This window comes from Clinocottus analis, unplaced genomic scaffold (genome assembly GCF_023055335.1).
Source record: "Clinocottus analis isolate CAN_PGR_092001 unplaced genomic scaffold, fCliAna1.0.p SCAF_3, whole genome shotgun sequence".
NCBI lineage: Eukaryota > Metazoa > Chordata > Actinopteri > Perciformes > Cottidae > Clinocottus > Clinocottus analis.
This window is the reverse complement of record NW_027176042.1, coordinates 2,397,501-2,415,000: the sequence shown is the minus strand read 5'-3', so window position 1 is coordinate 2,415,000 and position 17,500 is coordinate 2,397,501. Positions and strand designations below refer to the sequence as shown.

The following is a 17,500-nucleotide window of genomic DNA, read 5'->3' as shown; positions in this document are numbered from 1 at the left end:
TCACCTGCAAGGTGTGTGTGTGTGTGTGTGTGTGTGTGTGTGTGTGTGTGCAGTGGAAGCAGCCTGTCAGAGTTAATGGGAGGAAGATGCGGGTGTGTACTGTCGTTGATGAGGTCCTGTGAGATTGGAGTGTGTGTATGTATCTCCTGTACGTACACACACACACACATTTTGGAAAATAGGGGTATTCTAAAATAAGTGTGTGTCTGTTGGGTTGATGATGAGACACGACGCAGTGAGGAGAGAGGCGTCGTTGCTCTTTTTCCTCTGGTGCACAGACACACACACACACACACACACACTCGCACAAATTACAGGCTAGTCTTGAAACCATGCGGTTAGCGTTAGCATTAGCCGCCACTTCTGTGTTTTTTTTGCTCTCTGCGACACAACAAGATACTTTTAGTTTTCCTTCTGCACAAACACATTTTTCATGGAGCAACGCGGCGCTCGTTAATGCAACGCGCTGCCCAATTAATTCCCGTTGCCAAGTGCAGGATTGTTTTTGTGTTTGCTATACGTGTTTTCCTTCCGCCTCGCCGGCCTCCAACAACACCACCTTGCTCCTGCACATGAGCCGTGTTGTGTTCTCTCTCTCCACATGAACGCAGGTCAGTATCGACGCGTTCGTGGTCGGCGCTGCGTGTGGCCAGACATATTTTTTCTCGGCGTACTACGTTAAAGAAACTTTAATCATAGGGGCATGATTATTCAACCTTTCCCTGCAGCACACATCTGTAATCAGTCCGTGTTATTGTGGGCTGAGTTGTGTGCACGCTGTGTTCGCTGCCATATGAATGACTATATTTCATCCTTTTGCAAAGCGCCACTCAGGGGAAAGCACCTCTAGCTGTTATCTGGAGACCACTCTGGGTTTATATATATACATATATACATAATATACATGGTGTGTGTGTGCAGTCCTCACATGTTATCAGCAGCATCTCGGTTACATTCATCTCTGTGACCTTGAATATCAGCTGACAGTTATGAAGTATAAACAGTGTAATGCTTCACTCTGTGACGGCTTTTTAACCCTTTAAAAACCCCATTAACGATGTAATTTAGGAAGTTATGCTCTCCTTGTGAATATGCAGCAGAGCCTCAACAATTTGTCCATTAATAGACCGGTAGACAAATTGATAATGAATCAGGAGTTGCAACCAAATCTTATTTTGCTGGATTAGAAGTGGTAGAAACACTCGTTTTAAGAAGAAAAGGCCGAGCCCCAGTGAAGTGCAAATCCACAAACTCTCTCCCGGCGCCTGCACCCTGTGAGCATGCAAACAAGAAGCCTCCTCGTCTGCATGCCTGAGACCTGCTGCCAAAGTCAGGGGAAGGTTGTTGGCTTAACTCTCTGCTCGCTGGCGCAGTTCTGCGTCTTTGAGAACACTGCAGGACGTGAAACGCGTCTCCAGCCGATGAGCCTGCGGAGAGGCCGCACGGGGAGACATTGGTTCCTCCCTGAGCGGCAGCTCTGGTTCACGTGGAACCTTTCAGGCCTCAAACTGCAGAACCAACATCAGAACGCGGCTCCATTAAAATGCTTTCCGACCTCAAGGGAAACGCCTTTTATTCCATGCTGATCCACGCCGCCTCAACAGGAATGCTGTTGCACCTTCACCCTCCAGCACCGCAGAGAGACCGTACTGTGTGTGTGTGTGTGTGTGTGTGTGTGTGTGTGTGTGTGTGTAGTGGGCTGTGTTAACCCTCATGGACTCTTGGGGCGATTGTATACAGTATTCTTTGACTCCGAGTCTCCGGCTCGAAGATGGATTAACCCTTTAAACTCGTCTTCCTTAGGCTGCGACTGCATTGGATTGCTTGTGTGTATGTATGTGTGTTAGTGTGTGTGTGTGTGTGTGTGTGTTAGTGTGTGATTGATGGCTTTCTCTCCAGTGACTGTATGATTTAACAATTCCAACCCCTAGTTGTATGTCATAAGAAGACGATGGGAATTGTTTTGTTGCTTGTAGGAAAATCTGTGTGTACACAGAAAATAAACTAGTGTGTGTGTGTGCGTGCATGTGTGTGTGTGTGTGTGTGTGTGTCTTTCTGTCAGTCTCCTTTGTTCCGAGCAAGGAGATTGGCCCTGAGCCATTAGTTGTTCCAAAAGAAAGTTGTTTCAGGTAATGGCTGTGTGTGTTCCTGTCTCTCACTTTCTGAAACACACACACACTCACACACACACACACACGCTTCACTTTCACCATGTGGCTGATCGCTGATGCAAAGCATTCCAGTTGATAACCCGCCACCCTGCACACAAGCTCTCACTCTGTGGAGAACATACTGCAAAGAGGGGAGGATGGAGGGAGGGAGGGAGGAGAGAGGAGGGAGGGAGGAAAGAGGGAGGGAGGAGAGAGGGAGAGAAAAAAAGAAGGAGGGACAGAAGGAGGGAGAAACAGGATGGGGAGGAGGGGATATTGATGTTCGCTCAGTAACTGTATCAGCTGGAAGCAGATGGAGAAAAAGAGCGAGAAAGAAGAAAAAGGCAGAATAACTGGTTATTGACATGCGCTGAGCTGCCGGCAGTTTAGTGAGATCAGGAAGTAAAGTGTGGGAAGGAGGGGGGAGGAGGGGAGGAGGGAGGAGGGAGGAGGTGAGAGGAGGAGGGAGGAAGAGGGGGGAGGAGGAGGGAGAAGGTATCTTTTCTCCTGTGTGGATCAATCAGATGATGTAGCGATAAGACTCTGGATTACACCGCCATTTACACACTCCTCGTGTGTGTGTGTGTGTGTGTGTGTGTGTAGCCCACATGTTGGCTCACACACCGACACCCATTCAGTTCAACACAATAGCAGTCAATCAACACACACACACACACACACACACACACACACACACACACACACACACACACACACACACACAGTATATTTGTAGAGCACATTTCAAGCAGGCGGTTCAAAGCGCTTCACATAAAAACCATTAAAAGCATCAAAAGAAAACAGGATTTAAAAACCGTTCAGAAAACAATAAAACCGTCAAAAAGCAAGATAAAAAATAAAATGAATAAAAGTTGCAGAGCAGTTTAAGAGATGAAACGCAGCAGTGACTCTGCTTCAATTAAAGACAGACAGACAAAACATTGGAGACGCTGGAATAAGTCAATATTTGGCAAAATCGGGCAATTACAAAATACAACATGTCAGTTTAACAAAGACTTCAGTGTGTGTGTGTGTGTGTGTGTTGACTGGTTAATGCGTGTGAAGGGTCAGTTGATGGCCTGGGGGCCGATGGGCCCTCGTGACACAGGAACGCTCCAGATATGGTCACATGGTCTCATGGTCACATGGTCTCATGGTCACATGGTCTCATGGTCACATGACGTCATTACTGCCATGAAGCGCCGTGACGGAGTTATGGGAGAAGGAAGAGTGTTTATGACCGGCTCGTGTTAACATTTAGCATAATCAAATAAAAGCGATGAAGATGCAGACACACACACACAGACAGACACACACACACACGCAGACAGCATCTGCCTGTCTTTACAGTGGAGCTCTGCTGCTTTCAAGGTCGATAGTTTTTTTCGACGTCCTGAGCTGAAGCTAAACCTTCGTCATGTTTCACTTCCTGTCCTCTCGCTCTCTTTCTTTTGAATCTTTTAACCCAAATATGGCTTCAAAACACAAAAGAAATGGCTTCATTTGAAGTGTCCCACATGGCATCAGAGCATTTGAACATTTGTGTGTTTTTATACATGCACAGTACTAGGTGACTGCAGTACTTGGTGTATTCTGGTCTGATGCTCTCGTCTTCCCTCCAGCCGCTGCAGATCGACGATAACTTCTGCGGCCAGGACTTCAACCAGCCTCTGGGGGGAACCAGCACCATCGAGGGAACGCCGCTCTTCATCGACAAGGACGACGGCATGACCTCGGTGGCGGCGTACGACTACCGGGGCAACACCGTGGCGTTCGTCGGCACGCGCAACGGAAAGCTGAAGAAGGTAGGAGCGATGTTGTGTTGCAAAACCAAGCTTGTTTTTTTTATCGTTGAAGGGAAACTGCCTCTAAATCCTGAAGTGTGGAGCGGACTTTCTCTTCTGGCGCTTTCCATTTCTAAAGGAAATGAAGCTGAATGGATGCGAGGAATTCAGATATTACAATTTTTGGAAGTTTGGAACGGCGATGATATGTCTGGTGATGGTTATTGTGCACTTAGTGAAGTGTGTACTCGCTGTGCGTGCACACCGATCACTCTGCAGGCTCTTTTAACGCCGGGATTAAACGCAGCCGACTCCATTTCGCTCGCTGGTGGCCGCTCCCAACGAGGCGTTCAAGTGCCTCTTTAAAACCTGTTCCTTTAACAAGCCGCTTAAAGCAAGTCTCCGGCTACTCCCCTGCATCGATCGCCATGTTAGTCACGTCACACATTAAATGTTACCGCTGTATCCCGACGCCGCGGCGCTCATTTGAAGAGCTGGCCTTCAATCAGTCCAGCGGCGCGATGACTGAGCGGCTCCTCTCATTCAGGTGGACTTTAAGAGTTTGACGTTGCAGCTTGTGGTTGTTGTTTAGCGTGTGTGTGTGGACATCAGATGCGTGCTTTGACTGCACGTGTGTAGCGGCTGCATCCTCCTGTGGAGAGATGTTATGAAAATACATCCATGGGACGTTAACGCTGGGTTGTGTGGCGGCTGTATGTGAGATGTGCGCGCTTACAATGAACCATAATTACTATTCTATGTGTGTAGCATGCTCGTGTGCAACATTTGTTGCCACGTGTGATGTCTTTGCATGCGTGTGTGTGTGTCTAAACGCCACCTCATTAGTATTCAGCCCGTTTCCCGCCGCACTGCTCAACCTGTCATCCATTCACTATTATGAATGTATAATCAGCGCGCGTGTTGGTGTGCTCTTAACGCCTGTTTGTGTATGCGCGCCGTGTTTGTGTGTTTGTCACTCACAGTGCGCATAATAATGTGTACGCTTGTGACGGCGTGGATTTTGTTGTGCGTGCGTGTGTGTGTGTGTTTGTGTTTGTGTTTATGAGCGAGCGCGAGACGACAAACAATACAGTTGTTGACTAAGAAGCAGCGCCGAGCGTTTGTCAAAGTGACGGCGCTCACTTCACCTGGCAGCGCGCCCTGCGCTCATGGAGCTGCCGTCACGTGACGCTGCTTCTGTGGAACACCTGAGAAGTGTGTGTGTGTGTGTGTGTGTGTGTGTGTGTGTGTGTGTGTGTGTGTGTAAACAGAGCCAAAGAGCCTGCAGTTCTTTTGGCTGCCGTCTCTTTCAGACAGAAAATCCCAAAACAGCTAGAAATCTGGTCTTGGAAAACATTCAATTTGCATAGAAGGGAACAATATCTAAAACTTGACACACACACACACACACACACACACACACACACACACACACCTTCACACACACTTCCAGCTCTGCCAGATACATAATGACAGTAAGGAAGCGAGAGAGAGAAAAGGCAGCGTGATGAAGAGATGCTGAGATGTAATAAATGAAGAGAATGAGCAGCGTGCTAACGGATCATTCCTCTCTGATCCGGCAGCCATCCGTCCTCCTCCACTCTGTCATTGTTTCTATCAGTGAGTTTACACGCGTGTGTGTGTGTGTGTGTGTGTTATCTCATCAGCAGCAGCAGAGGTTTGAGTCGTGGGATCTTTCCCCTGCGTGAGCGCGGCGGCGGCGGCGGCTCTGGCGGTTTAACGGCCGTGCGCCGCGAGGCCGTGATGGAGCTCTTCCCTCTGGAGAGCACTAGCTTTGAATGCTGTTTATATAGCCACGCCCGAGGGTGCTGAGGGGAGATAGGAGCGGAGGCAGGGAGCATATTGGGAAGATGGATGGCCGCGCTGAAAGGAGGCAGCTTTCTGCTGCGCGTTTCCACCTCGCGGAGAGGAAGAGAGCGCAGACGAGTGTCAGAAACTGTCAATTCATCCACTCCAGGAAACAACAAGAGTCTGTCTGCTGCTGCAGGATCGACGCTGCATCACTGTGTGGATGCGTTGGAGCCGACGGGATCCTTTTCCTCATCAGGGTACTTTCAGTAACATCGTTTTACTGAAGCGTCCCTTCATTTCTCACTTGAAGTGCTTTGATATTCTTTATCCGCACGCCGTCTATTTTTAACCAACGACAGCGCTCAAGGTTGTCCAGAGCGACACGACGACGGCTCAAAACAACATGTTTAATGCACTAATGAAGTCCCTCTGTGCTCTGCTGGCCACACACACACACACACACACACACACTCACACACACGCACACGCACACACACACACACACACACACACTCACACACACACACACACGCACACAGGGAAGCTTTTCCTAATGAGTGCTGGTTTGATGGTGCAAAGATAGGAGACGCAGGGAGAGGAAGGGAGGTAGATACCCAGATGGAGCAGATAGGGAGGAAGCAAGAGGAGGCTAGGAGATAAGGAAGCGATAAGGAGAGGTGATGTCCACCGGCGTGATGATGTCATCCCAGCGGTCGTCTGGACACAGCGATGAGACGCTGCTCTTCATATTTTGGACGTAAAGCCTTCTTTCCCTCCTCTTCGGTCTGAAGGAGCGCCGCCTCCGTCTGTGTCGCAGAGCGGGAAGCAGGTGGACGTCGGGGCGATTCTCTCGGCTACTTCCTGCTCTTTGAGGCGCCGTTGAGCATTGACAATGCGAGGGCGTTCGCCGTGACCATCACACACACACACACACACACACACACACACACACACACACACACACAGCGTCTCAATAGGTGGGCTCAGACCACCGGACAAAAGGGAGGATCCCGGTCGATAATGCGACACCTCTTGGCTGCTTCTTTTTAAACTGCAGACACGCGTTAGGATTCCTCGGCTGCGGCCGGCTGCGAGGGGTCGATGCGAGCCATCTGGACGCCCCGGTGCCACGCCGCGCGGCCCATGGTGGCCGCGCCGGGCTCAGGTGGTGCATCAAGCGACGGGAACGTCCAGTTTAACAGAAACAAACGCCCCCTGAAAGTAAAATGAATGCAAAACGTTCCTGGAGGCAGAGTCCTTCACACGGGGTTTGACCTCTGCACCAGTCAAAGCGTCTGTGAACTAGTTAGCATCGGTTCTGCTGAGGAACATCAGCTGCTTCATCTGATGAGAGGATGACGGCAGCTGCCATAAGAACAGAGAGGCGGGGCTTGATATGTTCGGCCTCTTCAGGACGCCGTTGGCGCTGAACGATGAATCAAACTTTTGAGTTGATGGAAAGTCAAGAATAATAATCAAATCCCACCGATATGAATCCATGCTGCAGCTGAACGTTACAGCTGTGTGTCGGTGATTGCATGAGGCGGTGAAAGGGTTAACGCCGAGTGACAGTGACGAGTGTGTGTGAGCGTCGCCGCGTGGAGTCAGTGATGTCATCCAGCGGGACCGCGGTGTCATCATCAAGAGACCACGTCACCGATAATTGACTGGTGATTATTGACATAATGCCGTCCTGTCACACTCCTGTGTGTGTGTGTGTGTGTGTGTGTGTGTGTGTGTGTGTGTGTGTGTGTGTGTGTTGCATTTAAATGTCCCTGTCCACCTCCCAGAATGAGAGGCCGGACCTCCACCTGGACACGCAACAAATACACACACTAATAACATCTGACCAGTCGATGAATTCAGAAACGTGCGTGTGCGTGTGTGTGCGTGTGTGTCTGTGTCTGTGTGTGTGTGTGTGTGTGTGTGTGTGTGTGTGTGTGTGTGAACAGAGCCAAAGAGCCTGCAGTTCTTTTGGCAGCCTTCTTCAGACAGAAAATCCCGAAACAACTAAAAATCTGGTCTTGGAAAATATTCAATTTGCATAGAAAGGAACAATATCTAAAACCTGAGACACACACACACACACACACACACACACACCATTTGTGTCATCATCTGGCTCATCCAGCCACGAGTTGCTGGGCCCGGCGGCGGCACAGAGGCCGTCTTTGTGCAGCCGCTCGGTCATTAGTTCACCCGACTGCATGCGCTCACAAACAAGAGCAGAACGGATGAGCCGGAGACGCCGTGACGGAGGAGGAGGGTTGAGGGAGAGGGCATCGAAGTGCAGACACGGCGTTCAAAACGGATAAATCACACGTTGCATGCAACGTTTAGCTCATCATCAGTCATCCAATCATATCATAATGCTCCCAAATGAACAGCGACACGCAGAACGATCTCTCTCCTGACCGCACGGCCCCGTGAAGCCATGATGTGAGCGTCACCAGCCGAGACATCTTTCCCCACTGGTAGCCTCTCTTAGCGCGCATGCTAGCGTGAAACCAGCTTCATCATCATCAGCGAGCCGCCGGCGCAGAGGCCGGTGTCGAGTGGCTCGGGCCCAGACTACGCGCTGGAGGAGAGGTCACGCCTGCTCGTTCCTCGGCTCCCGTCTCGCGCCTCGGAGGCGACGTGACGCGCAGGCGTGACCTCGGGCCGCGAGCGCTGCCGTGTTCTTAGATTGTCGCCTATTGTGCGCCTCTAAAGATGTCAGAGAGGCAGCCGTGAATGTAACTCTAACTGGAATAGCCGGTGTAAAACTACAGCGATGAATTAATGAAAGGAATCGTTGCCGCTCCGCTTCTGTTCTCCCTCATTTTCTCCGTTTCATCTGCTGCTCACATATTCTCTTTCCGCTCGGTCTGTCTGTTTCCTTCTGTGATCAAAGATCCCTCTGCCGGATAATAGTGGAGAGTGTGTGTGTGTGTGTGTGTGTGTGTGTGTGTGTGTGTGTGTGTGTGTGTGTGTGTGTGTGTGTGTGTGTGTGTGTTGAGATGAGATGAGATGAGATGAGATCTAGTGGTCGCTATTTTTCCCAAATCATTATCTCTCATTAAAGAAAAAGAGCAGTGTGCACACACACACACACACACACACACACATGCACACAGTCCAGACTACGAAATCGACATACGTGTTAAAAGTTTGCATGTAAAAACGTGCATGCACACGTGCACTTTCACATCTCAGGAACAGGGTTTTAGCACCGAGGTTGTGAGAGTCGACGGTAATGAGGGGCCTTCTTAAAATATTTAATGCCACACACACACGCACACACACACACACACACGCACACACATGTAACCGGTGTCTCTCCCCACAGTGATCCACTCTTCCTCCTCGATAACATGGAGTACTTCATGTTGCACTTAAACACTAATCTCAGTGAGTGTCTCTACTTAAACTCAGCTCCAGCTCTCACCCGGTGACTTCACCAGAGCGCCGCGTTCACTAATCACTTCTAAATCTCTGGATAAGTTACAGCGCCGCTCGCCAGCGCCCGGCAGCCCGGTCCAGCGGGCCGAGACCGGCGCCGCGCGGCTCTCGTTCGCCGCCTCGCCGTCCTAATTCACTGCTACCAGGGGTTAATGAGGCAAAGTGAGGAGAGAGAGAGAGAGCCGGGAGGAAAAGAAAGAGCAAGGGAGATGAATAATAAATGCACCACGCTGGAATCCATTTTTTAAGGGAAGATTAGAAGAGTCTGGATGCGAGCGGGGACGCTCACATGATCCAAGAGAGGACCTGTTTCTAGGTCATCGCCATTAGACATCTCTGGATGGAGCTTCAAAGAAGCCCTGCTTCCTCACTCCATGGGCTCGGGAAACTTCTCTTTATTATATAATGCAGTGTTATCAAATGTATACGCTGCGGTTTATTTATGCCTTCAGTTTGTTTCTTATTATATTGGCTTTTAACCTTTTGGAAACCGTGCAAAAATCCTCCCGCGCCCATTTTAAGTCCCAGCATGCCCCATTCAGACAATATTTTGGCAAAAAATATGTAATATTTCTAATTTCTGAACCAAACGACACAGTTTCTTGACTGAAGCTCCTTCCTAACAGGACAAGACTTTGTTTTATTGTGATTGTTGTTCAGGTTCTGATTCTTTAGGTCCTAATCTTTCCATAAAGGTCTTATTGATGCTCCAGGAGGCTTTTATGGGGAATCTGGCTCATATCATGCTGGATGTTCATAGTTATGACCAAAATATCTTTTTACAAGTGTTTTATATACATTTTTTTCCCAAAACTTTGCTGAACGGATACATAATTTGGGGTTCCTATGATGACTCAAACAGGGAAAATAATTCTGAAGACAACACTGGTTTCCAGAGTTTAACAGCAGCAGAGTTGTGTGTGAGCAGCAGAGTTGTGTGTGAGCAGCAGAGTTGTGTGTGAGCAGCAGAGTTGTGTGTGAGCAGCAGAGTTGTGTGTGAGCAGCAGAGTTGTGGGCGTGCAGCAGAGTTGTGGGCGTGCAGCAGAGTTGTGTGTGAGCAGCAGAGTTGTGTGTGAGCAGCAGAGTTGTGGGTGAGCAGCAGAGTTGTGCGCGTGCAGCAGAGTTGTGGGCGAGCAGCAGAGTTGTGTGTGAGCAGCAGAGTTGTGGGCGAGCAGCAGAGTTGTGTGCGTGCAGCAGAGTTGTGTGCGTGCAGCAGAGTTGTGTGCGTGCAGCAGTGTTGTGTGCGTGCACCATGGTTTGTGCCTCTAGTGGCGTTGTGAGGAGAGGATCTGGTGCCCTGGCATGACTCTGTCCACAGCACACCTGCTGGATGGCACAGCGCCAAGCTCCACGGACACACTCCCTTCTGGCAGGAAGACGCACACACAAACACACACACGCTGACACCAGAAGGGATGTCATATCTCAAACTAACAAGCACAGATGAGCACAGTGACTCTACATCTCTCTCTCTACTCTGGGACTCGGCTCGGCGTCCTGAGGGAGCGGCGCCAGCGGCCCGGCGGGCGCCGCGTACCTTTCGGCCCACAGCGGCCGCGTTTCACAAACGCACAACGCCTCTCACACTCCTTCCCTCGCAATTAAGCCCCGCGGCTCCCAGCGCGGGCCTGGGCTTAGAGAGGAGCGTCTTCAAACGGCTGAGCGGAGCTCCTCAATCCCTGAACAACCGCACCGGGAAGCCCCGTGAACCTTCAGCCAGGAAGTGGCAGCAGCGATGTTTACAGAAACAATTACATTCCCTTAAATCTCTGGAAGTAACAGGATGTTTGTCTTCATTATACCGCATGACAAGTGTAAACGAGTGTAAATACACCAGTTACTAACAAATTTGCTCGTATACTGTGAAAAATGCAGCCGGCACCAGATCCACGTTCACACTCTCCTATGGGGAGCCGGCTTATCAGATTACCCATCGCCACGCTAATAGATTCTTAATAGATTGTTTTTGATTAGTGGCATTAAGATGATTAACGTCTGAGTGTGTGTGTGTGTGTGTGTGTGTGTGTGTGTGTGTGTGTGTGTAAAGCAACAAATGCACATTTGTGTTCACCCGCATACATTTGCATCCAGTTTTGTATTAATAGAAAATGCGATTACTGGAATTATTTTGGGGTTTTGTTGTCACGAGTGTGTCGCCGCATGAGCTTTTCAGGGCCACAATATTCAAGCTCACACACACATGCATACAAATACCCCTGCGATACACAAACAACTCGGCATGCAGCAGCTCTCCCCCGTGCTCGTCCTCCTCGCGCAGCATGGGGTCGTCTCCCCGCCGTCTAACTAATTACCTCCGTCCCCACGGAGGGACGCGCTGCAGCCTGCAGCCGCTACGACACGCTAGCAGGTTTGCTAACTCGCCCCCCGGCCTCTCTGTCTGCAGCCTGACCACTGCTAGCCATATTGCACTGACCCCGTGGCTAATCCTGTTAGCAGACTAGTCGGTGATAGCCAAGCGGAAAGCCAACTCCCCGCGCTGGTCTAATACCCTCTGGCTAATCTTTGAGCGTAACAGTTGGCTAAAGTGAACTCACTTGTTTGTTATTAGTTTCTTTGTGTGCAGGGCAGCGGCGCCGCTCCAATTATTGAGTCGAGATTTCATTTAATGCTAATTAAGAGGAGTGACTTTGCTCCTGCAGTGGCTTAGCTTCTTGTTGTTAGCAGGCGCAGAAAGGCCTAATGGCTCCATCATGGGTGCAGCTGACCTTGTGGCTTCGCCGCTTCCATCTGCTAAGCCCTTAAAAATGAAGGATTCTGCATTTAGGAGGAGGCTCTCTGGGCACAGTGTTGTTTCTTCCTCCTCCTCCTCTTCTCTCTGAGCGGGAGAAGAGGAGAGAGATCTCTTCGTCTCCTCTCTTAGTGAAATATTTATCCGTCCTTTCCTTTGGTTCAGATGTATCAAACTGATGGCGTCTTTAATTAGTCATGTCTGCATCTATCTCTCCTCTGCCTCTTGTTCCCCTTCAGTGATAGTTTCTCTTACCCGGCCCCTCTGTTTTCCTCTCTTTGATTTACTCACACCATCGCTACTCTCTTTCTGTTCCTCTGTTCTCCCTGGAATTAGTCATTAGCTGACTGACTGAGCTGATTGCATCTATTCCCAAGGCTAGCATTTGTTTGTGCATCTTCTTTCTTTCCCTCCCTCCTCCCTCTCTCTCCCAACTCAGTCTTCTCCTTCTCCTCCCATCTGATGCCTCCCCCCCCCAATTATTCCTCCACACCATCTCCCCCATAAATATTGGCCACAAATACTGCCTCTGGTTGCTGAATTAGCACCCCCCCCCTCCCTTTCCCCCATACCGTCTCTATAACCTTAATTGCGTGGTGCCATTTTAAATTGGCGAACACCAATTAAGGCCTCGCGATGATATTTAATTGGTCATTTAGCTTGGCGACTGTTTGAATGCGGCGTCTCCCTGGAAATGCTTCACTTGGCCTCCAACAGCACATGTGACCGTTTCGGAGACGGCTTCCTGCTCCCTGCGGGTTCACAATGGCCGGCCAGCCACGGACGCTGCCAACCGCCGAGCTGGAGGTGTGTGTGTGCTCGTGTGTGTGTGTGTGTGTGTGTGTGTGTGTGTGTGTTTGTGTAACGAATGGCAGGGGAGAGATATTCTCCTCCGTCTCCCCTTCCCTCTCCTCCACCTCTCCATCCTCACACCTTCTCCGCTGCTCGGTCCATGTGTTGCTGCTGGATTAAGCTAATTAAAGCAGCGTAAAGCGGGTCCCTGGGGAGAGAGCTGCACACACACACACACACACACACACACACACACATACACACTTACACTCAAACGCTCATTAACAGAGGCGAGTACACAGATGCCCACCGTAGGAAAAGCAGGCGGGAAACATGAGAACATGGAAACACATGGACACAAAGACACACGGAGCGTGTGTGAAGGACGTCGCATGACGGTGCGATCCGGTCCTGCAAAGCAGCGCGAAGACACTTTAAGGACCACGTCCGTGCGGATTGAACTATTTGTCATTAGTGAAGAGCTGAAGAGCATGTGACCCCCCCCCCCCCTCCTCCTTCCTCATCCTCATCTTCAGCCCAAGGACTCCCAGCTATGTGTTATCAACCATAAGAGCCTTGTTCTGTCTATTTATGGGTCACTGCAGGGAACTAGTGGCCCAGAAATAACAGCAGACCCTCTCACTTAAACCTGCGTGTGTGTGTGTGTGTGCGTGCATGTGTGTGTGTGTGTGTGTGTGTGTGTGTGTGTGTGTGTGTGTGTGTGAGAGAGAGAATATGCTTGATAGTTTCCGTAGTTGGTTTTAAGACATGATTGACAGCCATCTTGCTCCTGCGTGTGACACCGTGTGAGGCGACCGGCTGAAGCTTGAATGTGAAACAAGAAAATGTCCTCTAACCAATAAAAAAAAAAAAAAAGCCAACAGAAAGAAATCTGTTGAACAGATGAAAGAAATCGCCGAGGACGGAAGGAACCCCTCGATCCTGTCGGGGAGGAGGACAGGAAGAGAGGGAACGGCTGGAATTCCTTCCGGATGTTTCTGCTTTCAGGATATTGGCTGTGTCTCTGGAAAACTGCTTCCAGGGAAACCTATTGGATTACTGATAACCTTGGAATGGATAGGGCCAGCGGGGGGGGAGGGGGGGTAAAGGGGTGAGGGGGGGGGTGAGCGAGCTCGGGCGCTTCCCTCTCTCCACTTCACTCGTCTGCTGCTTTCTGGTTCTTCTCTCGCTCCACTTTGCTCCCTCAAGTCAAATCAATGAGTCTGACGTTCAGTATGAGTGTGTACCTTTTGGCTTTCATTGCCCCCCCCCCCCCCCCCCCCCCCCCGCTGTGGCGAGCGCCCGCGACGCCACAGAGCCTCTTTTATTGTGGAGCAGGAGATATCGACAATAAACACGGTCACGGCCGAGAACACAAAAGCACACACACACTCACACCCAATAATAAGGCTCCAATAACACAGGGGTCTTTACTCCAAGTTGTCTCCAAATCTTCAAATCCCCCCGGTGGCGGGCCTGCTCCTCGGTTGCCATGGCAACAGTAGTCAGGGGCAGCCACGGCTGGCGATAGTGAGGAAGAGGAGGGAGAGGAAGAGGAGGGAGAGGAAGGGGGAGGGAGGGAGTCACAGGGAGCATTGACGTTTGTGGTGCAGGGGAGTTGAACACAGTCACAACATTGAAACTAGGTTGCAGCAGCAGCAGCAGTAGTAGTAGTAGTAGCAGCATTAGCACTAGTAGCATTAGCACTAGTAGCAGCAGCATCATTAGCAGCAGCATTAGCATTAGTAGCAGCAGCATTAGCACCAGTAGCAGCAGCATTAGCACTAGTAGCAGCAGCAGCATTAGCACTAGTAGCAGCAGCAGCATTAGCACTAGCAGCATTAGCACTAGTAGTAGCACTAGTAGCAGTAGTAGCACTAGTAGCAGCAGCAGCACTAGTAGCAGCAGCAGCACTAGTAGCAGCATTAGCAGCAGTAGTAGCAGCAGCAGCACTAGTAGCAACAGTAGTAGCAGCACTAGTAGCAGCGGCAGTAGTAGGAACAGCAGTATTAGCAGCACCAGCAGCACTAGTAGCAGCATTAGCACTAGTAGCAGCATTAGCACTAGTAGCAGCATTAGCAGCACTAGTAGCAACAGTAGTAGCAGCACTAGGAGCAGCGGCAGTAGTAGGAACAGCAGTATTAGCAGCACCAGCAGCACTAGTAGCCGCATTAGCACTAGTAGCAGCATTAGCAGCAGTAGTAGCACTAGTAGCAGCAGCAGCACTAGTAGCAGCAGCAGCACTAGTAGCAGCGGCAGTAGTAGGAACAGCAGTATTAGCAGCATTAGCAGCAGCATTAGCAGCAGTAGTAGCACTAGTAGCAGCAGCAGCACTAGTAGCAGCAGCAGCACTAGTAGCAGCGGCAGTAGTAGGAACAGCAGTATTAGCAGCATTAGCAGCAGTATAAGCAGCAATAGTAGCACTAGTAGCAGCAGCAGCACTAGTAGCAGCAGTATTAGCAGCACCAGCAGCATTAGCAGCAGTATAAGCAGCAGCAGTAGCACTACCAGCAGCATTAGCAGCAGTATAAGCAGCAGCAGTAGCACTAGCAGCAGCATTAGCAGCAGTATAAGCAGCAGCAGTAGCACTAGCAGCAGCATTAGCAGCAGTATAAGCAGCAGCAGTAGCACTCGCAGCAGTTTCAACCGGGGCAGCAAATAAGTGGGCTTGTAGGTCATGTTTACCTCTGTGCACGTGCACGAGGGTTTGAGAGAGGGAGAGAGAGAGAGGGAGAGAGAGAGGGAGAGAGAGGGAGGGAGAGAGAGAGAGGGAGAGAGAGAGGGAGGGAGAGAGAGAGAGGGAGAGAGAGAGAGAGAGAGAGGGAGAGAGATGAAACTGCAGAGGCAGCACGCTGCACATTACCTCCCTCTGCATGTTGGTGAGGACGCGCCCGACCACGCACAACGTTGTGTTTGATATTATACATCTGCTACCACGCAAAAGATCCCACAACCATCTTATGATGCACACGTTCATAACACTATAGACCCCATAATGTAAATGTTCATAACACTATAGACCCCATAATGTACACGTTCATAACACGATAGAACCCATAACCATCCATATGATGCACACGTTCATACTCTGGTGGGAGAGAGCTAATAAAAGGTATCGCGTGACATTTGAGTGCAGGGTGAGTTTAAGTGTGATTTCTCTCTTGGCTCCAGTCCCCCTCCGTCAAAGCGGTCTTCACATGTGCAGACTCCGGCGGTGCCGCGGTGGGTTCGTGCTCTTCAGCTGACAAACCGTTTCCACCGGCAGAATGGATGTGAAAGGAATTACAGTAATGTGGTTGTTGGAGGGCTGTGTTCCGCGCCCTGCTCCCAGCGCGTACTGTACACGCTGCAGAGCGGCGCCGCAGACACCAGATGCACGACAAACAGGCAGTTAGTGTCAGCGCCGCGATGGAAAATCCATAGTTTCATTACAGGCCCGGTGGTGTGAATGCGACGGGGAGGCGACCGGCGCTCCATCACGGGCCCTACGGGAGCCCGAACGGCTGCATTTAGTGACGCGGCGGAGTGAAGAGGAGGCGAGCGGGTCACGGCCGCCGCTGGGAACGAAGCAGCCGCATGGAGTTCACGGGCGGCAACTGGCCCGGCTGCAGCCGGACCGTCTCTCTGAGGCGAGCGTGTGTGTGTGTGTGTGTGTCAAGCGCCTCGCAAGAGGATTTGACCCCGGTGCTGCGGGTCACAACATAACGACAGAGCACGGCGCGTCCTGTTAGAGCTTTAATGCAGCGGTGCAGATACACTCTGAATATGCACGGCTCTGTCACACACGCGCCTCATGTGAAGCAACATGCTCCAGATATACAGCTGATTTTAACAATGCACACATGTTGGTTGCAAACATGGTGAACATAAATCAAATCTCAACTCCTGAACTCAGAGTTCAGGCTTCAAACGTCTTTTTCATGTCTTTCACTTTCCCATCACTGAGAATCAAGCAGCGCATTAAAGGCACAAAGCCACTAGGAGTTATGGTGGAGGGCCGAGGTGAGTTAATCCAGGAGCAGCTTGTCCCTCTCGGTCATTAGAGGTAAAAGACAGGCTTTAAGGGAAATTAGCTTTCGATTGGACCTCCTGATAAAGCGCTGGCATTGTAATTGTTTGTGACCTTTGAGACCAGAAAGTAAAGATCAAGTGAGACGTATTGTCCACAGTGATGCGGACCGCTGTGAGAGTGTGGCTTTATTCGCTGAAAGTTGTGTGTCCTCACGATGCTGAAGGCTGAACGCTCTTCCTCTCTCAGAGGCAAGAAACACAGCGAAGGACCGTGATGAGAACATTGCTGCAAATCCTGCTCAGGTATACTGTGTGTGTGTGTGTACATAGAGATATATGTATCTCATATTTTTTCACTTGTGTGTGACTGAGTTGCAAAATTGTTCGACAATCCTCATTTTAGAGTTGATGTATTAAATACTGTATATTTATATAATGCTTGTTTGTGTTTATCACGTGTGTCCTGAACCACTTGGACGATGTCATCATCTCTTCCTCCTCCCCTCTGCGGTCCCCTGGTGTGTGTGTGTGTGTGTGTGTGTGTGTGTGTGTGTGTGTGTGTGTGTGTGTGTGTGTGTGTGTGTGTGTGTGTGTGTGTGTGTGTGTGTGTGTGTGTGTGTGTGTGTGTGTGTGTTACACCTGTACGTCCATGTGTGCCTCACCAGATGATCCTGCATCACTCTCTCCCACTGTGTGTGTGTGTGCGTGTGCGTGTGCGTGTGCGTGTGCGTGCGTGTGCGTGTGTGTGTGTGTGTGTGTGT

The 17,500-nt window shown here is 50.3% G+C and overlaps 1 protein-coding gene across 2 annotated transcripts in view; it reads left to right on the top strand.

Annotated features, from left to right (window-relative positions):
• Positions 1–17,500, top strand: part of plxna1b (plexin A1b) — a 164,034-nt gene that overhangs the window by 42,538 nt on the left and 103,996 nt on the right. For both annotated transcript variants that reach the window (XM_068593452.1, XM_068593451.1), the window contains exon 3: positions 3,773–3,955. In XM_068593452.1, the coding sequence (XP_068449553.1) occupies positions 3,773–3,955 (183 nt within the window). The remainder of the gene's footprint in view (positions 1–3,772; positions 3,956–17,500) is intronic.